Genomic DNA, 26,076 nt, shown 5'->3' with positions numbered 1-26,076 from the left:
ATTTTGAGTTAAAAGTAATCAAAACTTGGCAGATTCAGGAAAAGCTTTCTTCCTCCCTCTCAACTGCCTAAATTACAATGGGAGGAAGAGCCTGTACCTGGAAGTGAGCTATTAAAAGAGACTCCCCTTTACCTAGAGTTTAGCTGCATAACAGGGCAACCTTTGTTTTTCCAAGTATCTCCTTTCCCTTCTTGCTAGTGGTCTTTCTCCCTTTTGTGTCTGCAGGCCCCTCCCCTCTCCTTAGCTCAGATAAGCTTCATGCTCCCTCACTGTCCTTGGAATCTCATGTCTGTGTGGATTCCCCACTACGCACACCTACTAAATTTGATTTTCTCCTGTTAACCTGTCTTATGTCAATTTGATTCTAAGTCCAGCTGGAAGGACTACAGGGCAGAGGAAGGTCTTCCTCCCCAACATCTGTCTTACTCTCCTCTGTACCCCAGCACCTAGCAGACTAGTGGGAACATAGTTGATACTCGTTAAGTATTTTTTGAACTGAATTGAATTTGTTGATATTAATCTAGGCCACCTTGAATGGGACAGCATTCTGCTATATGCAATAAGGTCCTGTGTACATTATGTTATATGTGAAAATACTTTAGAGAATGTTATGGGACTAAACAAATGTAAGCTCTTGTTAAACTGTTCTTTTACAAAATTCCCACATTTTCTCAACTTCCACACTTACCATGGTACATCACAGGAATAGTGCCAGTGAAATTCAGCAGGTCTTTCTGGGAACTATCTTTGAACACTGGAAGAAAAATAAAAGCCCCAAAATGTACACTCAAAAGTAGAAAAAACTGTATGAAAGTTTACGCACACAGACCCACATACAGAAGCACACCTAATTTTTAAGGTTCATCATCTAGGCATCTGTAACTATGTTGACAAGGGGAAATTACCACATACTCGGCTTTTCTTAGAAAGCCAAGAGGATAGCTGAAAGCACAGAGGGCTTTGATACAGAAACTCCAGATTCTAGACCTACTTTCCCCACTTAGACACATGCAGCTTTACTGTTGAAGCTGTTACTTGAATCCCTTTGACCTTCAGTTTCATCATCTATAAAATAAAGAAAGCAAGACTACATCATAAAGTGGTCATAAGGATCAAATGTGATAATGTGAAAACATACTTAAGAACTTTAGGACCATAGGGGTGCCTGGGTGGCTTGGCTGGTTGAGCATATGACTTTGGCTTAGGTCATAATCTCGAGGTTCGTGACTTCAAGCCCCACATCAGGCTCGCTGCTTATCAGCACAGAGCCTGCTTCAGATCCTCTATCTCCCTCTCGCTGCCCCTCCCCATTTAAGAGTGCGCTCTCTCTCCTCTCTCTCAAAAATAAACATATAAAAAAAAAGTTTAGGACTATAGAACTCAGGGACATCATCAAATAACTGTCACATATTGTTGCATCCACACGACTCCTGAAACAGAATGCTACGGGCACCAGTGACAGTCACAACAAAGTTTATTACAATGAGAGGCAAGGCCGACCTATCGGGACCAACACTCTTGATAAGAGTGCGGCCTCGAACAGCCGGGGTACAGAGTTTATAACCGATCACATCGTTTTATCATCACCTGGGAACAGAACAAAGAAACAGTTTCCAGATGAGTTAGAAACAGTTGCCAGATGAGTTAGAAACAGCTGCCTAATGAGGTGTTTATTTTAGACTTTCTGCCTCTAAGTTGCAACCAGTGGATCTCCTTGACCCTGCCTCTGATGCTCTTTTCTTTGAACTTTTGTTTCCTTAATTGGTGAACCCTAATTTACAAGAGTATGAGGCTAGTTTACAAGAGCAAAGCAAGGCTGTTATCTCTCAACCTTCAGTGTCAACACAAAGCTGTTATTTTTCAAGCTAAGCGTTAGCTCTACATTACAATTTAACCCTTACAATATAAAAGTTATAATCATTTTCAGATACCAGACTCCAACTTTACAATTTTAAGATTTTATAATTTTATAATCTTTAGATGCAATTAAGAAAAAAAAAAGGTAGCTTTATTTTTTTTAAGCTCACTTATTTTGAGAGAGAGAGAGAGAGAGAGAGAGAGAGAGCGCGCGCACGAGAGCGCACAAGCAGGCCAGGGCAGAGGGAGAGGGAGAAAGAGAATCCCAAGCAGGGTCTGTGCTGATAGCTCTGTGCTAATGGTGAGATCATGACCTAAGTCAAAATCAAGAGTCTGTCACTCAACCAACTGAGCCACCCAGGTGCCTCTGTAACTTTCAACTCAGTTTCACTTTTCTTATTGATTTATGGCTTAAATAAGTAAGATATTTTTTTAAAGGAGTGCACTAGCTAGGATGATCACCAGGTATTGCATGTAAGTACTGAATCACTAAATTGTACACCTGAAACTAATATTACATTGTATGTTAACTAACAGGAATTTAAATAAAAACTTAAAAAAAATATCTTATTGGTTTTGTTAATGTTAAAAGTGTATATGTCTGTAGAAATCTATTAAGTTACCGAAAGATGAACTAAAGTGTAAGACTCGCCCATAATTCCTTTATGGAAAGACAACCATTTAGCATATTCTTCCGAAGGCCTTTTTAAAAATTCTTAAACTTTTGGGACGCCTGGGTGGCTCAGTCAGTTGAATGTCCAACATCGGCTCAAGTCATGATCTCATGGTTTGTGGGTTCAAGCCCCGTGTCAGGCTCTGTGCTGACAGCTCAGAGCCTGGAGCCTGCTTCAGATTCTGGGTCTCCCTCTCTCTCTGCCCCTCCCCCGCTAGTGCTGTCTCTCTCCCTCTCTCTCTCTCTCTCTCTCTCTCTCTCTCAAAAATAAGTAAACATTGGGGCACCTGGGTGGCTCAGTCGGTTAAGCGGCCGACTTTGGCTCAGGTCATGATCTCACGGTCCGTGAGTTTGAGCCCCGCGTCAGGCTCTGTGCTGCCAGCTCAGAGCCTGGAGACTGTTTCAGATTCTGTGTCTCCCTCTCCCTGACCCTCCCCTGTTCATGCTCTGTCTCTCCCTGTCTCAAAAATAAAATAAAGTGTTAAAAAAAAAAATTAGTAAACATTAAAAAAAGTTCATAAACTTTTTTTTACATATGCAATTGTATCACACAGTCTGTTCTGTGAACTTTTTACTTATTTAATTCATTCATTTTTATTCTCTTTGATTCCTATTGTAAATAACACAATTATGATACTTTAAGTTTTATTTAGAAATTGTTCTTTTAATTTTGTCTTAACTCACAGCTTGGGTTGTAAAAAAATATGTAAGATAATGTAGATAAAACATTTGGAAACATATCTGGCATTCAATAAAAAGTAGCTGTCATATCCCCGATCCCACTCATTTATGCAGCACCAAATAATGAGGTGCTAATCAAGAGAGGCCAGTCACAGATGGGCTAGAATTTAATAATTTCCTCCACATGTGAAATTAACTAGCTATCCCTAAGAAATACTTCAATAACTCCTCAAAATTTCTAATATATAAATCTGAATTAGATACATTTCTAACTAATTCTAATATAAAACATTCCCATGGAATATAAATAAGTTTTTGAAAACCATGTGTTTTGACTAATTTGTGGGTCCTAAAATCAATTTTGTGAATCTCAATTAGCATTTGTCTTTGAATGAAATGGAATGGAATAGAAAATGCCAGAGTGTACACACTATTTCAGTTATGTGTCTATGGAGTCAGGATATAAAATGCATTAAAAAAATTTTTTTTAAATGTTTATTTATTTTTGAGAGAGACAGAGTGTAAGCGGGGGAGGGGCAGAGAAAGAGGGAGACAGAATCCAAAGCAGGTTCCAGGCTCTGAGCTGTCAGCACAGAGCCTGACATGGGGCTTGAACCCATGAACCATAAGACCATGACCTGAGCCAAAGTTGGTCACTCAACCGACTGAGCCATGCAGGGGCCCCTAAAATGCATTTTCAAGTGTGGTTTGTGGTCAGAAATTTTAAAAGACAGTGAAGTAAAATCTTTCTTAGGTAACTATAAGTGAACAAGATAACTAAAACTTTTGTTATTAATAATTCAGACTCAACCATTTATGTGGTAGGCAGAACAATGGCCTCCAAAGATGTCCAATATCCTAATCCTTGGTACCTGTGAATATGTTATCATACTTGGCAAAGAGACATTTTAGATGCAGTTAAGGACCCTGTGATGGGGAAATTATTCTGTATTATTGGAGTAAGCCTAATCTAATCACACTGGGCCTTAAAATCAGAGATATGACTAGAGAAGAATGGTCAGAGACATGCAACATTGCTAGCTTTGAAGATGGAGGAAAAAGATCACAAGCTAAAGAATATGGCTAACCTTTAGAAACTAAAAAAGGCAAGGCAGGGTGCCTGGGTGTCTCAGTCACTAGAGCATGTGACTCTTGATCTCAAGGTGGTGAGTTCGAGCCCTACCTTGTGTGTAGAGATTACTGGAACAAATACATAAACTAAATAATAATAATAATAATAATAATAATAATAAAGGCAAAGAATTACATTCTCTGCCAGAGCCTCCAGAAAGGAATTAAGACCTGCCAACACTTTGCTTTTGGCCTAAATGTCTAACCTAAAGAGACATGTGTTGGACTTCTAGCCTACAGAACTCTAAGATAGTAAACTTGCGCTTTTTTGAGCTACTAATAAATTTGTGCTGATTGGTTGTTGTTTGTTTATTTATTCATACTCAAGTATAATTAACACACAATGTTATATTAGTTTCAGATGTACAATATAATGATTCAACAATTCTACACATTTCTCAGTTCTCATCAAGGTAAGTGTACTCTGAATCCCTTCTCTCTTTCACTCATCCACCCTCCCACCTACCTACCCTCTGGCAACCACCAGTTTGTTTTCTGTATTTAAGCCCGTACATTTTTGCTAATTTGTTATGGCTGCAACAGAAAACTAATACAATATAAGTTGTATTAACTTAAATTTCCTCAGAAAACACAGGTCACAAAGTATAGCTGAAAATCAGGGGATAAAAGAGAGAAGTGAGAAATTACAATTTTGTAGCTCTCTAAGTATAATTCACAATTTACTAAAGTTAATAGCAGAGGTTATGACTCTTACCATAGGTGTCCATGGAATATCTGAAATGTGGGAAAAACCTATTTACATTCTTTAGTTCTTCCACAGTTAGATCTCTGAACTTGTACTGAAAAGAGAAAGATGAGAACCAAGTAAGAATCAAGCTACAAGCTGCAGAACGATTACAATTAGCACTGAACAGAACACCATGTGCTAGGCCCCCGGCTCTGAGTTTTATGAACATGGATAGTATGTGATTTACTCTTTTTAATAATGACCCCATGAAGTAGGTAGCAGGGCTTATGACTGCTCTACTTTACAGAAGATGAAAATGAAAGCTAGAGAAGCAAACTAACTTGCTGAGTTAGACAGTTAAAGAGTCAAGCCAGAGCTCAAACTCTGGACTTGGGCCTTTTATCACTAAATCAAACTAAATTTCCAAATACCTCCTGAAAGCTTAAGAAAGAGGGCAGGAGCACCACCCCTGTCACCACTATTCAAGATCCAAGTCTCCTCCTTGAATACCTCATTCAAGGAATGAGACACCCTGAATTCCCCTCCTAACCCTCCTGGCACTGCATCCTGGGTTTCAAAGGGAGAACAGACCTCACTCAAGGGTTTGCAGTCAAGTTGAGTCAACTGCCTCTTTATTCATCCAGATGTACTCCCAGAAATACTACCTTGGCAAAGTCATTTAACTTCTTTGAACTTATTTCCTCATTTGCAAAGAGAGCCACCTCCTAGACTTGTGCTGAGGATTACATGAAGGAAAGAAAAAGTATGTGAAGAATCTATTATCAATCTCAAAATGAAATTTGAGGAGATAGTTACATTTGCAATAGTATCAAAAAGAAAAAAACTACTTAGAAATAATTTGAACAAGATGTAAAACTTAGTGTAGAAACTACAAAACATTGTTGAAAGAAATTAAAGTATATCTAAGTAAAAGAAAGCCATCCCTTGTTAGTAGATCAGACGACTTGCTATTGTTAAGATGGTAATATTCCCCAACGGATTCAATAATCAACAATCCTTATCAGTATCCCAACTGGCTTTTTGTTTGCAAAAATTTACAAATCGATCTTAAAATTCAAAAAATTAAAAACAGAAATACCCTAGCAAAGGAAACAATCAGCAAAACTGAAAGGCAACCGAGGGAATGAGAGAAGATATTTGCAAATGACATATCAGATAAAGGGTTAGTATCCAAAATCTATAAAGAACTTATCAAACTCAACACCCAAAAAACAAACAACCCAGTGAAGAAATGGGCTAAAGACATGAATAGACACTTTTCCAAGGAAGACATCCAGATGGCCAACTGACACATGAAAAAATGCTCTACATCACTCATCATCAGGGAAAGACAAATCAAAACCACAATGAGATACCACCTCACACCTGTCAGACTGGCTAACATGAACAACTCAGGCAACAACAGTTGTTGGCAAGGACTCTGAGAAAGAGGATTGCTTTTGCATTGTTGGTGGGAATGCAAATTGGTGCAACCACTCTGGAAAACAGTATGGAGGTTCCTCAAAAAACTAAAAATAGAACTACCCTGCGACCCAGCAATTGCACTACTAGGCATTTATCCAAGAGATACAGGTATGCTGTTTCGAAGGGACACATGCACCCCCATGTTTACAGCAGCACTATCGACAACAGCCAAAGTATAGAAAGAGTCCAAATGTCCATTGATGGATGAATGGATAAAGAAGATGTGGTACAGATATACAATGGAGTATTGCCCGGCAATCAAATAGAATGAAATCTTGCCATTTGCAACTACGTGGATGGAACTGGAGGGTATTATGCTAAGTGAAATTAGTCAGAGAAAGACAAAAATCATATCACTTCACTAATCTGAGGACTTTAAGAGACAAAACAGATGAACATAAGGGAAGGGAAACAAAAATAATATAAAAACAGGGAGGGGCACAAAGCATAAGAGACTCATAAATATGGAGAACAAACATAGGCTTAGTGGAGGGGTTGTGGGGGGGGGATGGGCTAAATGGATAAGGGGCACTAAGGAATCTACTCCTGAAATCATTGTTGCACTATATGCTAACTAATTTGGATGTAAATTTTAAAAAATAAAAAATAAAATTAAAAAAAAAAGAATTATCCTACAACCCAGCAATTGCACTACTAGGTATTTATCCAAAGGATACCAAAATGCTGATTCGAAGCAGCACATGCACCCCGATGATTATAGCAGCACTATCAACAACAGCCAAATTATGAAAGAGGCCAAATGTCCATTGACTGATGAATGGATAAAGATGTAGTATATATATGCAATGGAATACTATTCAGCGATCAGAAAAAATGAAACCTTGCCATTTGTAACAACATGAACAGAACTAGAGTGTATTATGCTAAGCAAAATAAGTCAGAGAAAGACCAGTATCATATAATTTCACTCATATGTGGAATTTAAGAAACAAAAGAGATGAACACAAGGGAAGGGAAGGAAAAATAAGATAAAAACAGAGAGAGAGGCAAACCATAAGAGACTCTTAAAGACAGAGAACAAAACTGAGGGTTGCTGGAGGGGTGGTGGGTAGGGGGTGGGCTAAATGGGTGATGGGCATTAAGGAGGGCACTTGTTGGGATGAGCACTGGGTGTCATAAGTGATGAATAACTGGGTTCTACTCTGGAAACCAATACTACACTGTATGTTAACTAATTTGAATTTAAATAAATAAAATTTTTAAAATTCAGATGGGAATGCAAGAGACCTAGCACAGCCCAAAACAATCCTGTAAAAGAACAGAAGAGTTGGAGGATGCATACTATAATTAAAAGACAGGCTATAATAAAAACACAGAAAACAGTAAGTATGGGAGAGGATGTGAAGAAGTCAGAACCCCTGTATACATAAGCTACTGCTGGTGGGAAAGTGGTACAGCCGTTTTGGAAAAGTTTGGCAGTCCTTCAAAAGATTTAAGCATAGAGCTACCGTACGACCAGCAATTCCACTAAGGTATAGAACCAAGAAAAGGGGAAACATATGTCCACACAAAAACACGTGCGCTATTGTTCAAAGAAGCGTTACTTATAATAGCCAACAAGTGAAAACATGCTAAATCTCCATCAACTGATGAATGGATAAATAAAATGTAATATATCCATAAAATGGAATATTCAGCCATAAAAAGAATAAAAGAATTGATACATACTACAACATGGATGAACCTTGAAAACGTTATGCTAAGTGAAAGAAAGCAGACACAAAAGGCCACATATTATATGATTTGTATATGGAATATCCAGAACAGGCAAATCCATGAGGCAGAAAGTAGATTAGTGGGAGCCTCTCTGAGCCTTAAGTTTTTCATTTGCAAAAGATATATAGCTCCACTGCCTACCAACTGCAACAGGTATGTATGAGGACCTTATGATTAACATATGTAAAAGTAAGATATTAAACAAAAATGTATACAATAGTAAGTACAGACAGGAAGTGATGAATCCACATAAAGCATATCTAAGTTAGAGAAAGGCCTCCAGCAACAGCTGCCTACAATTTGCATTAGAGTCTAGAAAATGAGAGGGAAGGGGGAGGATCATTTTAAGATGGGAAGAAATTTGGCAGAAGAGAAAGCCCATCATTATTAACAACTTGAGGGCAGGAATCACCTCTTACTCATCTTTGTACCTCCCTACAGCACTTAGCATTGGGTATGCCTCTGATAAATACAGGCTGGATGGGAGTTAGCAAAGAGGTAGATTTATACGAGAATGATCCACAGGACTGGGCATCAAAACTAAGAAGTGAGGGGCGCCTGGGTAGCTCCGTAGGTTAACCACTGACTTCAGCTCAGGTCATGATCTCACGGTTCGTGGGCTCAAACCCCGTGTCAGGCTCTGTGCTGACATCTCAGAGCCTGGAGCCTGCTTCGGATTCTGTGTCTCCCTCTCTCTCCGCTCCTTCCCCGCTTGTGCTCTGTCTCCCTCTGTCTCTCAAAAATAAATAAACATTAAAAAAAATTAAAAAAAAACCAAAAACTAAGAAGTGATCAGTATTAATTACAGCAGGGTGAAATGAGTTCCAGATTCAGGGTCCCTGACTCAGCATAAACAAAAGTGAATGAAATCATCCCACCAATGTACAGAAGGCTGCACTGCTGTCAGCTGAAATATTCATTATGAATGAAAACAATTTTGTTTCCTACTTAAAATTATAAGCTATTTTCTAGATCTTTAATGTCCCGTGAGAATGTAATTATTAATGGCATACACATCATAATTGATTTAATTGCAAAACTGTTATAAAAACTGTTTGTCAAAAGAGGGCAAAAACACTCTTCCTTAGGGACTGAATACCCAAATGTCACTAGTATAGTCAAATATGTGATTTGCCTTAAAAAAATTTTTTTTTAATATATTTGAGAGAGAGAGAGAGAGAGAGAGAGAAAGAGGAACAGAGAGAGAGACACAGAATCTAAAGCAGGCTCCAGGCTCTGAGCCGTCAGCACAGAGCCTGCCTGACACGGGGCTCGAACTCACAAACGGGGGTTCGTGACCTGAACTGAAGTTGGACACTTAACCGACTGAGCCACCCAGTCGCCCCTGATTTGCCTTTTTGACACCTAAAAAGACAGATCTATTTTGTTTGTCCTAAAAATTTTTCTTCACATCATTTTCACTATATATGAAACAGAATATCTTATTATAATATTAAGACACACATTCCATTATTGTTCCTACTAACACCGAAGAGAAGTCTGCCTAACATTCTCTAAGGAAATGTGCCTCAAACAATCCCATGTGCTTAAAGGGTGGAGGCATGCCACTAAAGAGGAAAATTGGCCTGTGAGATTCGAAAGCTAAAATAATTATACTGTCATAAAAGTCAGTAACACTGAAAAATTGAGAAGTTACGAAAATTTTAGCTTTATCTACTATACTACAGTATTTTTATTTCGTACACTTATATTTATGAAAAGTACATAAGAGTATTCTTATATGACCTATGTTCAAATGTAGGACACATTGAGGAATACTTCGTGGCATCATGTCATTAAAAAAATGTTAACAGGAGGCGCCTGGGTGGCTCAGTTGGTTAAGCCTCCAACTCTATTTCAGCTCAGGTCATGGTCTCATGCTTCACGGGTTTGAGCCCCACGTCTGGCTCTGCATTGACAGTGTGGAGCCTGCTTGCGATTCTCTTTCTCCCTTTCTCTCTGCTCTTCCTGTTAGCTCTGTCTCCCAAAATTAAAAACAAAAACATTAAAAAAAAATTAACAGGAAGGTATCTTACAGATCAAGTCCAACTTACTGTTCTACGAGTGAGCAGAGCAAATCTAGGTTAAGTTACCTGTCCAAGGTAACCCAACGAGGGATGTGGGAAATAGGAATTAGGGAACCAGATAATCTTTCTAAACTTAATATCTAAAACAAATTAAAGGATATATACACATGTGTGTATGTGTATATATGTACATATAAATACACACATACACAAACATATACACTAATTTTGAAGAATGAACAGCATGCCCCAACTCACTCACATGTGATTTAGAAATAGTAACATCTAACAAAACTTTCTGCTATGATGGAAAAGATCTATGTGTGATAGGTCTAATAGAGTAGCCACCAGCCACATGTGGCTGACAAAATGTGGCTGGTGTGACTGAGAAACTCAATTTTTAATTTTAGCTAGTTTTGACAAATAGCCACTTGTGGCTCCTGGATACCATACTGGACAGCACAGACCTCTCCAACACCATTACATCTGTCTGAGTACTCCTCTCAACCACTCAACTGCCTCCCCTGAATTGTATATTCACTTTCCTCTGCTTTTGTCCTCTGGTTTTATCATGCATGTGCGTGCATCCCTAAACAACACATTATTTAGTATTCATATTTATTGTTTAGTTTTTAATTTTAATTTTGTTGGCTTTATCAAAACATAACTTTGCATATACCCTCCAATTTTTTTTCACTCAACATCATGTCTCTAAGATTCATTTGTATTGTTGCCATGTGGTAGCTCAGTCATTTTCATTGCCACATAGTAGTGTTTTCCATTGTGTGGATATACAACAAATTATCCTTCCTTCTGTTAATGTACGTTTGGGTTGTTTCTGTAGTTATGAATAATTATGCAGGTATCTGTTGCTTCATACACTATGAATTCTCTATGGTAGCCACCTAGAGGTAGAGGGGATATAAAACCCACATAATCAAATTAACAAGACCCAATTGTTCTTCAAAATGGTTAAATAACCATTTAACCACCAGCAGTGTGGCTGAGGCAAGTGCATCCTCCAAATCATCTATATTATCTTAATTTATGCTAATCTAATGAGGGAAAAATGATGAAGTTCTTTTTCTACTCTCAACTTTAACAGTTCTACCCACTGAACAATAAATACATCATGCTCCCCTCCTTAAAAAACTTGAGAGAGTGGTTCTCTGAGGAGGAGACACAAAGGGTGTAATCGTAAGCATGATGATACTTCTCTTCCTACAAGATGATACATCTGCACCTGTCACAGTAGATAAAATCATTCAAGTCAATTAAATAAACATTTCTACTCGTGAGGCTTCACAACCCCGCACAGATGTACAAACTGCCCCAACTAAGTCAAATCCAACAAAATGGCATACATGTATGGTTTCTGCACGGGGAAGTTTTAAGGAAGCATTAAGAATCACTTAACCAGAAAGCTGGATACAAGAAAAGAATGAAATCTTGCCATTTGCAGCAATGTGGATGGAACTGAAGGGGTATTATGCTAAGTGAAATAAGTCAGAGAAAGATACCATGTGTTTTTACTCAAATGTGGATCTTGAGAAACTTAACAGAAGACTGTGGGTGAAGGCAATGGGAAAAAAATAGTTAGAGGGAGGGAGGCAAACCATAAGAGACCCTTAAATACAGAGAACAAACTAAGCGTTTATGGAGGGGCAGGGGAGAGGGGAAAATGGGTGGGTGATGGGCATTGAGGAGGAGGAGGGCACTTGTTGGGAAGAGCACAGGGTGTTGTATGGAAGATATTGGACAACAAATTATATTTAAAAAAAAAAAAAGAAAGAAAGCTGGTGAAAAGGGGGTTGCCTCAGAATATACATTGGTGGGAAGCCAAAGAAACTGGACCAAGAGCCTGGACTAACCTGGAAACTGGAGCTAGTCATGCCCTAGAAACGTAGGTTAGACTTCTGGGTCAGGCCTCCCGCTCAACCCTTCAAACATTAAGAGGATCTCTTCTGGGCCTTCAAGCCCTGTCTCCATTCCTATATCTACTCAAGTCTTTCGTTCAATGCACAGTTATTTAGAAGCCCCTGCTCCGGCCAGGCACAGTGCTAGGGAAGGGCAACAGCACCCTCTCTGCCGTCAGAGTTCACCGCATAAGTAAATAAATAATTGTAAATAAGTAATTATTCCACAATGTGATAATCCATACTTCTGAAGGCAAGCGGAGCGAAGGGCGTGATTCCATCTTGCAGGGAGTGACATCTGAGCTGAGTCTCAGAAGGGAAGATTGCAAAGCAAAAAAAAGGGGGGGGGGGCAGGCCATTTCAACACAGAGAAAGGCGTGGTTAAAAGGCACTGGCGAGCGCTGGGAGCTAAGTCGCCGAAACGCTGGTGGCGTGAGAACTCACACCGCGTGGAGGGCAGGGGTTTCGGAGTCGTGGGCGGAGCCACAGCCCCGACCCGAGGGATGTAGGGCTCCCGAGGGAGAAGCCCGCGGCCTCCCAGGGACCACTCCCCAGAGCCGGCTTCTGGCCAGCCCACCTCCGCTCCAATCGCCGCGACTAGTCTGGGAACCCCCACGAGGAGATAGCTCAGCTCCGACACCCCGGACCCTCAGACCCGGTCCGGCGGGCTGCCTGCACCTTGCCCAGGAGCCGCCTGAGACTCTCGCAGTCGAACTCCATCTCCATCCACGTCCCGGACCCAGGTTGCGCGACCCAGCCCGTGGATCTCCTTCCGTGCCGGTTCCCGGACGGAGGCCGCCGAGGTCCAAGCCTCTCAGAGCTGTCCAAGGCCACGCCCCTTCCCAGGCTCGAAAGTCCGCCCGCGTCCAACGCCCAGGCTCAGCGGCCGCTCCGCCCGGGAGTCGAACCAGCGCCCCAGCGTGGACCCTGAGCGCCGTCGGAAAGGCGTTAGCGCCCAGGGGGTCACAACCCAGCTTGCTGGAAGGAAACTTGGGGACATCTGTAAGGAGAGGAATAGGAAAGACCCGAGGAGAAGCAGTAAAGGAGGTAGAAGCAACTCGCGCTGTTTTGGAGGAGAGTTTCTAGAAGGGTGTGTTAAATTCAGCAGAGTATTGAGAAAGATCAAGACCAAAAATTGCAGTTAGATTTAGGAAGGAGGAGGTAACGGAACTTCAAAAGCAAAATTTCGGGGAGCTAGAAAGGGAAAATGGAGTCAGGAGGAGCCTTGTCGAAAAACTGGAAGATGTGAAGGTTGGTGCAGCATGCCGGGAGGAGTTGCCTTTTTTTTTTTTTTTTTTTTTTTTAAGGTGGGGCGCCATAACTGTTGGTGGGAGAGAGAGAGGAAAAAGCTAGGTCAGAAAGAGTTTGAGAACAAGAGAGGGGGTTGTATACAGAGAGAGGGCGAAGAGATGCAATTTGTTGGCTTTGTCTGGTGTCCTTGGTTTGTGAATTACTTTCCTGCATTATCCCTGTCTTGAGCCACTGAACTTAAAAAGTCTCAGAAGATAGGTACTGAAACTGTCAGAAGGGTGTGTAAGCAGGAGGGTGACTGTATTTACAGGAACAGCCAAAGGCTGGAATGCTGTGACTCAATTAGGAGAATAAAGTAGAGGCTGGGCAGTGTATTTATTCATTCACCAAACTTTTGCTCAGCATTGACAACTTGCTAGATATTTTTCTGGGTCCTAGGATACAGCAGTGAATACAATAGACAAAAATATCACCTGTCCTAAGGCTGTCATTCTTTTATTAGGAGGAGAGCAAAACTACATATAATAAGTAAATTAGATTGTATGCTGGAAGGTAATCAAGTGTTGTGGGGAAAGGCAGGGTAAGGAGATCAGAGTAGTCTCCTTGAGAGGTGAGAGAGTAGGTGTTCTATATTAGAGGGCATTCAGTTCAAAGCAAGGTCCTAAGACAGGCTTCAGTTCAAAACAGCAAGGGGGCCAGTGTGGCTGGAGTAGAATGAAGTAAGAGGTGAGGAAACGGTAGTAGGCTAAGTCAGAGAAATAAGGGGGAAGCCACAGATGGTTTAGGGAAGTGATTCTTACAGTGTGGCCCCCAGACTCAGCCTCAGCATCACCTGGAACTTGCTAGAAAGATTCTAAGACCCCATCCCCAGACTTAGAGAATCAGAAACTCTAGGGGGAAGGGGGATTCAAGCAATTATTTTTGACAAACCTGGGTGATTCTAATGCATGGTGAAGTCTGAGAACCACTTTGGTGCCTTTGTAGACATTTGTGACTCTGTCTTGTCACTGCCCTCCAGCCAGAGCCCATCGAACACACCCACACTTAAACAGGTTGGGCTGATTATTCCTTGCAGTGAGGGCGCAGACGCTGGAAAACCATCGGGACAGTTCAGTAAGGCTGTGTTAGAGGGACCTATCATAGGATTGAGGCTTCGGGTGACTTGGGAGAGGGTTTAATGAAGTGACCCTTCACTTTGGATTGGGTGCTATCCAATTCTGTGATTTGATATCACAGAGACAATTCTGTGATTGGATATCTCAGTAAATATAAGATGGGCAAATTGGAGCAAGGCTAAAGCAGTAATTGGTAAAGAAGTAGCAGTTACTCACTAGCAGACAGAAGAGGATGTTTGGTATTACATGGGCCACACAATGACCTTGATTTGTCTCTGCTTAGACAGAATTATGAAGTGGTCTTATTTTGTCTCATTTTATCATGGTCTGAGTGACCCTCTCTGATGTTTGTGTTCTGTGAGATTGTTTCATCCATCAGGAGAATAACAACGTAGCTGTGAGTGCCAGGTCAGCTTCTAGTAACACTGAGAGCTTTCCTAGATGAGTCAGACCAGTTCCCAGATGTCAGGGGTTGGTTTTTTCTTTCTTAGGCTCTTACCCTGAGAGAAAAAGGAAGGCACTGGAGGATTTTGAACAGAGAAGTGATGTGATCTAAGGTTTAAAAGAATAGGTCTGACTGCTGCATTGTGAAGAGACTGTATGTGGGGCAAGAGAGGAAGCCAGGAGACCATAGGAGGTGAGAAAAAGGTAAGAAGATGGAAAGATAAGAGGCCTGTAAGAGCAGTTCAGGCAGATCTAACAAACCTCGGAAACAATAGGACTTCCAGGTCCTCTCCGATCTAACAGATCTTGTCAGAAATCCATTAATCAAGGATTAGAAGTGAGGTTTGAGCAACGTTCTTCTTTTTATAAAGGAACATTTTATGGAAGACACCTTCCATCCAAACAGCTAATTCTCTTCTGGTTTAGTCACTATGAATGACTTATAGACACTGTGAGCACTTTATGCCAGTGTGTGTGTGTGAGAAGCCATCATTTCCTGTGTGGAAGGTACATTGCTAAGAGTTTTATGTGCTTTATCAAAGTCAATCTTCACAAAGCTCTATGACCTAGATAGAATCATCTCATTTCTACCAGTGAGGAAACTGAGGTTTAGTGTTGTGTTACCTATTTCCTTGTTTCTGAGATCCTGTTGAGTAAGAGATGTATTGACAATGTTTTAGGAGAGAAAAGATTACAAAATTAAATATAAATACCCATTTTAACACTTATACCTATTTGAAAAGAGCTAAAATGTGAAAAAGAATGCCCCTTAAAAGAGAGGATATATGGTATAATTGGCTCCATTTTACAGTCAGGGAAACCAAGACTCAGGTTAAATTATTGCAGAAGGTGGTGTCAGAGATCATGTCCCTAATCTGTGCATTTTGCTGCTTCTCTGTGTGTGAAATTGTGATGAAATTTTGTGATTAGTAATCTCTAGCGAGCTAGAATTCTGTACCTATTGGTACTCAGTCATAAGAGGAAGATTGGGTAGTGCAAACATTGGCTGACTTCTGATAGGACCCCCCCCCCCACACCCAGAAATTGTCACTGTTAGGTCCTGTGACCTAACCAGGCTGAAACTCAACTTTTCCCCAAGCACATTGTATCTTCCTTGCTTTGTGCCTTAATGCCTGCCTGGGATATTTTATCATACCCAACTAATTCTGTCTCCTCCCGGCTTCCTATCCCCAAAGACTGTAAGATCCTGGCAGATAGCTGTCAAATCTCACTTATCTCTGTATTCCCAGTGCCTAGTGTGCCTGAACGTATGCATACCTTCAGTCTTCTAATATTTGGTAAGTTTGCTGAATGAATGAAAGTGTAGGGTGACCACAGCCATAGGGAGAAGATGTTATAGTGAACTAGTTCTCAGCCTTATTTGAGTTGCAGCCTTAAAAAAAAAATCTGTTGAAAGATACAGACTTGTCCCAGAAAAATGTGAATGCCAACATAAGCAATCCATTTTGTGCTCAATTTCAGGAATGTTCATGGATGCACTGAAGCCCATCCCTGGACACTAGTTTAAGAAAATGTAGTTGGTGGGAGCATAATTTGCCACAAACTTTGGGCAAAGCAATGTGATCTACCTTTGACTCTATAACTTGACGTTTGGAAATTTGTCTTAGGGGGAAAAAAGGACACAAGATGCACGTACAAAAATGTTAATTATATTAAAAGGGTAAAAAAGACCCCCAAACTAAGAAATGGGAAAAGTGTATATTCTGCATCTTTGTTTGCAGCTTGAGAAAAATCACAAGAATGGTTTGTTTAAAATTAGATTTTTTTTCTTGGTGCTCTGCTTCAGATCTCTATTTATAATCCATTGCTTTCATAGTTATTAGTCCTATCAGACATACTGTTCAGGGATGAACTGGTATTCCAAATACCAGACACATGTATCCTTATCATTTACTTCAGTTTCCCCCCTTTTTAAAATTGTGATACATACACATAACGGTTGATTTACTATCTTAACCATTTTAAAGTATACAGTTCAATGGTATTAAATACATTCATAATGTTGCCCGGCCATGACTCCTGTACATGTCCATAATACTTTTTATCTTCTAGAACTGAAACTCCATATCCATTAAATAATATCTTCGTGTTCTTCCCTCCCCTCAGCCCCTGGAAAGACCATTCTATTTTCTGTCTCTGTGATTTTGACTTCTCTAAGTACCTCACTAATGGAATAGAATAAACAGCCTAGAAAAAAAATCCTTGCCTATGTGGTCAAATGATTTTTGACAAGAGTGCCAAGACCGTTCAATGGGGGAAAGGACAGTCTTTTCAACAAATGGTGCTGGGAAAACTGGATAACCATGTACAAGAATGAATTGGACCCTTATTTGGGGCACCTGAGGGACTCAGTCAGTTAAGTGTCCAAGTCTTGATTTCGGCTCAGGTCATGATCTCACAGTCATGAGATTGAGCCCTGCATCAGGCTCTGTGCTGAGCATGGAACTTGCTTGGGATTCTCTCTCTTTCTCTCAAAGTAAACAAACCTTAAAAAAAAAAAAAAAAAAGAATGAATTGGACCCTTATCTCACACCGTATACAAAAATGAACTCAAAATGGATCAAAGACCTAAGTGTAACACCTAAAACAACGAAACTCTTAGAAGAAAACATAGGGAAAAAAACTTAATGACTTTGGATTTGGCAGTGATTTCTTGGCTATTGACACCAAAGGCAGAGGCAACAAAAGAAAAAAATAGGCAACTTGGACCTCATGAAAAATTTGTAAAACGGGTGCATCAAAAGCCAGTATCCTTTACTTAGATGCATGGAGTTTTTGTTGTTCTTTGACCTACAGCGTAATGTTGCATCTTGGGCGATCCTTCCACAGGCATCCTCCATCTTTTTATGGCCCTGTTTTCATGACCTTAAGAAAAGAAGTTGTCATATTTCTTTCCTAAACTAGTTCCTTTCTTGTAAGGATTTTATATATCCTCTCTGTTTTCATACTCTATCTGACCTGGAACACCCTTTTTGTTATCTTCTTGCTGCCTTACTGGTTAACAAGTAAAAAAACCCGCAGTGCTCAAAAGAAATTGTGAAAGGAGTTTTGTTTGGCAATCACAGCATTGCTTACGGTGGTAAAAAATGGGAGAAAACCTAGATGTACATTGTGTCAGTTATGAATTTATCACCCTTCAGCTCCAAGTTCACCATTCACTGCTTGCTCTTCTCTAGTGGAGCTGGACCTTGTAAATATTTGTTCCTTGCTCGTGGGCATGATGCTAAGTTTTATCAATAGAGGGCCTTGGGGAGATACTGTAGGAGGAAGAAACTTCTCTTCCTGGTTCCAGCGTGCTTTTGTTCTTGTGCTGTGTGGCTGCCAATGGCACATGGGGGGTACCCAGTGGTGCTCACCCCTGTTGAGTTTCAGTGGCCTCTCTGTGGGCTGTTTTCCGTTGAGTTTCAGTGGTACCCCTGCCACTAAAACAGTTTGCCATTGAGGTCCACCACCAGCACCCCACAGGGTGGCTTCCTGGTATATTCTCCTGGCACACCCAGAGGCCAGATTCTCAGCAGGGATCCGCAAACCTCCCAGAACCCCCTCTGGAGACTCCCGGCAAATTCCACCAGCATCTAGGGTCGTTCTCTAATTGTTAGGTCTGGCCTGCAGTTGACTGGATGTCTCTACCACCCAGTTAGTCCTGGCCACCACATACTCAACAAGTTTTGGATCTCCGCCCTGGAGGTGAGGGACTCTTCCAAGTTTGTTTCTTTCTTGGGTGCCTTGCCTCAGCCCTAGACGTGGTGGCTGCTCCTTAGATACACTATTTCTGTATTATGGGGAGCTTTCTACCTTTTCCTTAGTTAATAATTCTCTCTATTAAGCTTTCTCTGTGGAAATTGCTGTGTAGTTTCTGTCTCTTGACTGATCTATTCATCGTTAGGAGAAAGAGGAAATAAGTGTGGAGTATTAGGTAAGAATTAAAAAAGGATAAGTTAGATTTCTGCCTCAGCCTAGAAAGGACCAACTGCTACGGGAGTTGTCTTCTCTCCACAAACAAGTAGAAAACTGCACAAAACCTATGAAACAATTGTTTTCAGATCTTGTATAAGAAGCAGCAGCATGTGAACTTTGAAAGACAAGAAATAAAGGAGATGGGCCTTAAAATTGCCCCTGCCTACTGCCCGGAAGCAGTTTTCAGACTGCAGCATGGTGGGGTCACCTGAACCGAGACTAGTCTTGCTGAGTAGTAAAGAAAGACAGCAGGGTACACAGGAGGCCAGAGTGCCAGGAATTTGCAGGATGGAGTCCTGAGAAGGAGTTCCACAGGGAGAGAACTCTGGAGATCTCCGTAGGGGTCCTTGTGAGTCTTTGGCTGAGTTGGTGCGTAGATGGGCTCAAACTCCATGAGGCAGGATAAGAACGGCCCAGAAACAGCAGGCCAAGCACTTCTGATAGCTCCCAAAGGTGCTAGGAGTTGTGGAAAATTCCACAGCATCAGAGAACGCTCAGTGGGCATTAGAGGGGCGGTAGCTCATTCGTGGGGATAATTACCCCCAGAGCAAAAGCTGCCTTTTGTCCACCATAACGAAGCTTAAAACAAGCCCCAGAAGAATCAAACTGATCCCAAGCATCCCAGAAGAAAGTCCCACACTACTGAAAGGAATATAACGAAGTCCAGCACATAGCCCTGTAAAATTCACCATGTTGAACATGCAACCAAAAGTTGCCAGGCATTCAAAGAAGCAGGAAAGTATCATCCATAACAAAAGGAGAAAAACCAACCATCGAGACAACCCCAGAAAGGACAGAGATGATAGATTTGCACATGGAGTCCCTAAAATGTTTGTTATCAATCTTATAAAAATGCTCAAGGATGCAAAGGGAAACGTGAGCATGATGTGGAGAAAAATGGAAGAACTTTTATTTTATTAAAAAAATTTTTTTAATGTTTGTTTATTTTTGAGAGACAGAGGCAGAGCACGAGAAGGAGAGAGGCAGAGAGAGAGACACACACACACACAGAATCTGAAGCAGGCTCCAGGCTGAGCTGTCAACACAGAGCCCAACGTGGGGCTCAAACCCACGAACCGCAAGATCATGACCTGAGCCGAAGCTGATTGCTCAACCGACTGAGGCACCCGGGTGCCCCAACGAAAGAACTTTTAAAAAGACACATATTGAACTTGAGGAGATGAAAATTACAACCTCAGGTGAAAAATGCATCATATGGGATTCACAGAAGATTAAGACACTATAGGGGAAAAACGAGTGAACTTGAAAAAGACAGCAATGGAAACTATCCAAAATGAAACACAAGGAGAAACAAAGACTCAAAAATGAACAGAGTAGCAGCAAGCCGTGGGACATGTTTGTCCTGGTTACTGGTCTCCTAGACGTGTACGGGAGGTCATGGAGGAAGGGAGGCAGAAAAAGTATTTGAAGAAGTATTAGCCAAATATTTTTCCAATTTGATGAAGACCATTAAACCCACAGTTCCAAGAAGCTCATCGAACCCCAGATAGAAGAAACTTGCGGAAAATTACATAGTCACATCAAAGTGAAATTGCTGACAACTGGTGATAAAGGCTTTTTAACAGGCACTTACCATGTGATTCAAATACCCCTCCTGAGTATTTACCCTAGGGACGCTTATGTTCGCACAGAAAAAACTTCACAAGTATTTATAACATCTCTATGCATAATAACCCCAAACTGGAAGCAACCCAAATATTCTTTGACAGGTAAATTGATGAATTGCTATGTCCAGGTAATGGAACATACGTTCATTCAGTAAAACAGGACAAACTACAACATGGATGAAGCTCCAGAGCATTATGTTCAGTGAAAGAAGCCAGTGAATGAGCTTATAATTTTCTTTACATGAAGTTCTGGAAAATGCAAAAGCAGATCAATGGTTTCCAGGGGGCAGGGAGGTCAGGGGAAGGAGACTGATTGCAAAGGGGTACAGGGAACTTGTGGAGATGATTGAAGTTTTTTCTCTCTTGATTGTGGTGGTGTTACAAGATTGACACATTTTTCAAAACTCATCAACTACACACTAGAAAGGAATGCATGTTATCATATGTGATTTATACCTCAATAAAGCTTATTATTAAAAAAAAAAAAGGATGTGTTTCGATTTTTTTTTTTGTTTGTTTTTATCCATTGACTCAAGATCCTGTCCATGATGTATTATTGTGAACAGGAGAAAAGCAAGTTGCGTGGTAGCATAGGTAGTTTGATCACCTTTGATAAAGCAACGCTGAACAAAACCCCTCTATATCCCTCTACATGTGTACTGATGTTTGCAAGCTGATGGAGGATTCTTTGCCAGAAGGGTACACACCAGGCTTGGTTTCATGATGGGGGTGGGAATTGAGGGGGAAAAACGGGGAGGTTGTTAAATTTTTCTTATATGTCTTTTGGGTGGTTCCATGTTTTACAATGAGCACCTGTTATTTTCATATTTTAAAAAAGTATTGAGAATAAAGAGGATATCAAAATAATAAATAGAGAGGTGTGTCTGTAGGAAGAATTCTGGTGGAGAGAAGGGTCCATTGTGACAGTACAGGGAGGTCAAAGGGATGAAGATGAGGTCATTAGACTGGGACAAAAAGATCTTTTGTAACTGCTGAGAGCATCTAAGTAGTGGTGAGGGGGCCAGAAGTCATAATGTGATATATGGAGGAAAGTTGGAGATTGGGAAGAAAGGCTCTGAGTGTGGGCCATTGTTTAAAAAGTTTGGTCATAAAGGGAAATTAAAAAAACAGGTTAGGAAGGAACCACAGCATCGGTTGCAGGTTTTTGTGAGGGAAGGACAAGGATACTTGTGGCTTCTTGAAGGCCAAGAGAAGAGAACCAGCAGAGAGTTATTGACCAAAGGTATTGAAGAATGGTATAAAATGCTGGTGACAGAGCCCTTGAGATGATGAGGGCTTTGCAGGGACAGAAAGAAGAGATGTCTCACTTCCCTAGAATTCAGTTTATTCCCTTCACAGCTGTCATAGACCTAGGAACACACCCTGCCGAATCCCTGTCTGTAGTCTAAGGAGCCCAGCTTCCTAACAGATAGCTGGGCCCTGAGTCCAGGCTTTCACATGGAGCATCAGCTGTGTGACCTAGTGCCAGTCACTTAGGCTCTCTACACTTCAGTCTTCTGATTAGTAAAATGGACTTGGTAATAATACCTACTTCCTGTTGTTGCTGTGAGGGAATACATATAAAAAGTTTAGTTTGCTACTCAACCACTGGTCTGGGGGCAATATCTCTGACATGTTATGAGTCTGGGCCATGTGACCAATGATGTCACAATGCCCTACTAGACTTCATCTTCTCCATTAGGGCGTTGCGGATCCTTTGGAGCCAAGGACTGGAACTGCCATGCAAGACCTCTGCCAACTGAGGGTTTCATGAGCGCACTGCCTTGCCAAGATCTTGGTGAATAGTCTTTCACTGTGCAATTGTGTCTTAGACATTGTTTTACTTGTTATCATGATTGTGCTTGGCTGGATGCTTTTTGTTGGACTTGCATGTTACATGGGCACATTTCCAGAGTTCACGGTAAGTAATGACCCTGCCTGTGAATCCCTGGTAGTAGTCAGTCCTGGCTCTGACTCCACCTCCCAGCCAGGGTTTCTGACCAAATGGGAAAGACAGTTGAGGCCTCATCACTGATTAGAGGTTAGGGTGCAGTGGGAACAAAGTTGGCTTCCCAGGCTACTTCTCAACTCACTGGGATTATCTTTAAGTTCCACCCACCCCTTGGGTACATAACATTACTTATTTTAAATTTATAAGGGGTTTGCTGGAGAAAGTGGATTTCAGGCAAAGTAGATCAATGGTCGCCGGCTAGAAAGGGAAGGTGGGCATTGGTGGGACCTCCAACAGTCACAGTCACAGACAGAGGCAATTACCTGCTAGGCCAACAAGTAGAACCGCTTCTGTCTTTAAATTTCTTTCTGACTCAGCCTCCAACTCTGAAGTGGAAAGAGAAGTGGCCTGTTCAGGAGAGCAAGACACAACTGAGGAGCCTGGCTTTGGATGAAGAACCACAACTATGAGTGAGTGGTCAGGTCTGCTGGACTCAATTCCTCTCTTTTCAGAGAACATGGCAACCCCTTGAAATCTCAGTAGGAAGTTTATATTCCCCTGGGAAACAATAAACTGTAGAAAGGGAAGTGGGTTGAGATATGTGGTGGGGAAAGAGAATTCAGTGAGCACTGCTTTGGACAGCAGGCCAAGGCTCAAAGATTTGTTAAGCACATCTTACTGGTATTCTTTCCAAAGACTATTCCTGTCTATTATTTTCTCACAAACTCTGTAGTAAGTCGGACCAGCTTTTTTAGCGCCCCTTTTGGCAGATCCCAAGACAGGTTCAAGTTCTAACTTTGCAACTCACTAGCTACGTGACCTTGGGAAAGTTTAATCTCTCTAAACCTCAGTTTCTTCATCTGTATAAGGGAGATATCTCTGTATCTTACTGTTTTTGTGAGGCTTGCATCTGGGAATTCATGTAAAGCATTTGATACAAAGCATTTACTAAATGCCAACTTAACAACTAAGCAAAATAATGAACGGGTCCACAAAGATTTAGTGGTGACAGTAACCTCAACTATTTACCCAAGGCCATACAAATCAATTCCTTTGAGAAGCTGGGATGCGAGCATAGTTCTCTGGACTTAACAGCCTCTTGCACTCGTTCCACTAGACCAGCCTGCCTTTAGGAGACAGGAATAGCAGTATCCTTTTCACAACCGTCTCCTGGCTTTCTTCCCTCCCACTCCCTTTCACTCAGATCTGGTTTTTCAAAGATGTTCCCACTGTTAAAGAAACTTTACTCTGAGAGTCTTAGTAATGAACTGATAACAGGAGCAGATTTTCAGGGAAGCTACTCTGGAAAGCAGTGGTATCAAGTCCTAACCCCAGGTACACTGAGAGCAGGGCATGAGGGTTTGTTTGTTTGTTTGTTTGTTTGTTTTTTTCCATCGGCCCCAGAATTTCCATGCAAGTGTTGACCCAGCTCGGTCAGATCATTGTTGGGGTGGGGACGTAGATGGAGGCCCTGGGCACTTGCTTAGCTGAGGCACTGCCACCCTGATCCTGACCAAGCCACTGGAAATGTTCTGTGCCTCAGGTTCTCCAGCTTTGAAATGAGCAGGACAGCCTAATGCCCTCTCTTCCCTTTCCAGGGAAGGGAACCCTACACGATGAGGGTTTAATTGTGACATTTCGCGAAATGTGAGATGTTCATTTGTTTGGTTTTTTGCGAATAGCCTAACGATAGTCTATAAAGTAATTGCTCGTAGCATACCTAGCCAATCCTCCCAATTAATCCAGGGTATTTTTTGTTTTGTTTTGTTTGCATGGCACTGCTTTTTGCATCTGATTGCATGAAAGCAACAGTTAATATTTTGACAGGTGATGGGTTAATAAAGTTCTGATGCCAGCTAGATCCTGACCGTGTAGAGTCACCAGAGAACAGGGCCCTTCTTTTAAGGGTTCTTTGGCCCCAACACACCAGGCACCCTGGCCAGTTGTCCCATAGTTACTCACTCTGACGGGTCCCTCCAAGGTGACAGGAGCTGATGTCACAATTGGTGTCTGAGCTCTGCCCCCTAAAATGGCCATGGCCAGCCATTTCAGTTCACACTAGACCACGAAGCCCCTCAGCCAGGAGCTATCATGCTGGGCAATCCGCCATCCGGTCTGGAATGAAGACAGCCCAGCTCCCAGGACTCAAGGAATAGAGCGCCACACCTTTCAGAACCACCTGTTTTCCCCAGCACATCCCACCAGTGAGCAAGAAGCCCCACAATGATTGTTGTTTTATGGTTGCTTCTCATTGCAGGAACCATGTGGAAAGGATATAAGTATCCCCCAGGAGGGGTAAGTGTGCTTTCAACTTTGTTCTCTATTCCTCCTTTGAAATTTATTCCCCTAGATCCATGAGCTGAGCATCAAAATCCAACTTTAGAAACAAATCGTCTTTTCTTGATTAAGAAAGTGGTGGTAGCTTACCTGCCTCTATTGTTGCTCGCTGAGAGTTCCCTCTTTCACGTCTTTCTTTTATACATATTTTCCTAAGAGTCTTTACTCTTACATTTTTCAGTTTTATATAACCTGGAGGTAGAGAGGTAAAGACTCAGGCAATACTGTCTGACATGGGTGACCTAGTCTTGTGCTCAGGGGCCATTTTCAGTGCTGGGGTCTTCAGTCCCATTTCTTAAATCAGCCCAGACCAGCAACCCACCCTTAACTCTCCTTCATCAAGTAAAGGGTGGTCTATAAAATGGTTCTGGTGCTAGAAATCTTCTCTCTTCCTGTTAGACCTTGGATATGTGTCCTTTCTCTGCCTTTTGTCCCCTCCCACATGGCTAAGCCCCTCTGGCAGTTGAGGTCAGAGACATTAAGAGACAGAATTGGACAGAACCACTTCTGCCTGTCTTTGGCAAGGAAGGCAATTACCTCAGCCGCACACTCTGGCAAACACTAGAGAAGGCCCACCTGACATACTTTTGTCCCCCCAGACCCCAGTGGAAATAAGCAAAGATGATCCTGGTGAAGTCATGCAGCTCTGAAGCTCACCTGGCCTGCTGTAGAGTTCCTGTTGTTGGTTTCGCATAAAGTAATTGCACATTATTTTGTCACATTTTATGTAAAAAGTTACCGTACTTTTTAAGATGAAGAGCTGATATTCTGTTAGCTCAAAACAGGGAGACGGGGGAGGGTAGTTGGGTTAGACGAACGTGATTGGGTGCCTCTGTTTCAGTCTCTAAGACTGACATTAAGACTAAAATACCTAGTTCAATTTGCCCCCTATTCTGAATCCTTAGGGATCGAAATTCTCTAAAGCTCCTTTGACCTAGTTCCCGGGTGTAGTCTTCCTCCTGCATCCAGGGTCCAGGGTCGAAAAAACGTTCAGAAAAGGCTAGAGATTGCAGCAACTTTAAGCCTATCTTTTGGGGATACGCCTCTGTGGCCTTTTCACAGCTGTTACCAACAACCTTCTGTGGCCTTTTCTCAGCTGTTACCAACAACCTTCTGTGGCCTTTTCACAGCTGTTATCAAGAACCGAAGGCTTACACTGTGTGGGGGAAGGGATGTC

At 41.6% G+C, this 26,076-nt stretch overlaps 1 protein-coding gene and 1 long non-coding RNA gene across 9 annotated transcripts in view; one reads left to right on the top strand and one right to left on the bottom strand.

Annotated features, from left to right (window-relative positions):
* The window catches only part of UEVLD (UEV and lactate/malate dehyrogenase domains), a 55,387-nt gene extending 42,380 nt beyond the window's left edge, over positions 1-13,007 (bottom strand). For 3 of the 5 annotated variants that reach the window (XM_015085775.3, XM_053203397.1, XM_053203396.1), the window contains exons 1-3: positions 12,441-12,925; positions 5,058-5,142; positions 689-754 (exon numbers count right to left, since the gene is read on the bottom strand). In XM_015085775.3, coding sequence (XP_014941261.2) covers positions 689-754; positions 5,058-5,142; positions 12,441-12,554 — 265 coding nt within the window. In that variant the 5' untranslated portion in view covers positions 12,555-12,925. Of the gene's footprint in view, positions 1-688; positions 755-5,057; positions 5,143-12,150; positions 12,408-12,440 lie in introns of those variants that run through there. The other 2 variants (XM_015085774.3, XM_027073009.2) reach the window with 2 other exon arrangements.
* Positions 13,008-13,102: 95 nt separating this feature from the next.
* LOC106987485 (uncharacterized) lies at positions 13,103-25,610 on the top strand. Of its 4 annotated transcripts, none has more exons than XR_001432212.3 (6): positions 13,103-13,242; positions 15,053-15,209; positions 22,314-22,532; positions 22,940-23,032; positions 24,820-24,857; positions 25,499-25,610. It is a non-coding gene; the product is annotated as an uncharacterized LOC106987485 (long non-coding RNA). The 4 variants fall into 4 exon arrangements; XR_008290439.1 differs by lacking the exon at positions 13,103-13,242 and adding an exon at positions 13,307-13,446 and having other exon boundaries at positions 15,053-15,198; XR_001432211.3 differs by lacking the exon at positions 13,103-13,242 and adding an exon at positions 13,307-13,446.
* The last annotated feature ends 466 nt before the right edge of the window (positions 25,611-26,076 follow it).

The sequence above is a fragment of the Acinonyx jubatus genome, chromosome D1, assembly GCF_027475565.1.
Source record: "Acinonyx jubatus isolate Ajub_Pintada_27869175 chromosome D1, VMU_Ajub_asm_v1.0, whole genome shotgun sequence".
NCBI classification, from domain to species: domain Eukaryota; kingdom Metazoa; phylum Chordata; class Mammalia; order Carnivora; family Felidae; genus Acinonyx; species Acinonyx jubatus.
The sequence above is the reverse complement of the archived record's forward strand: the minus strand, read 5'-3'. Positions and strand labels throughout refer to the sequence as shown.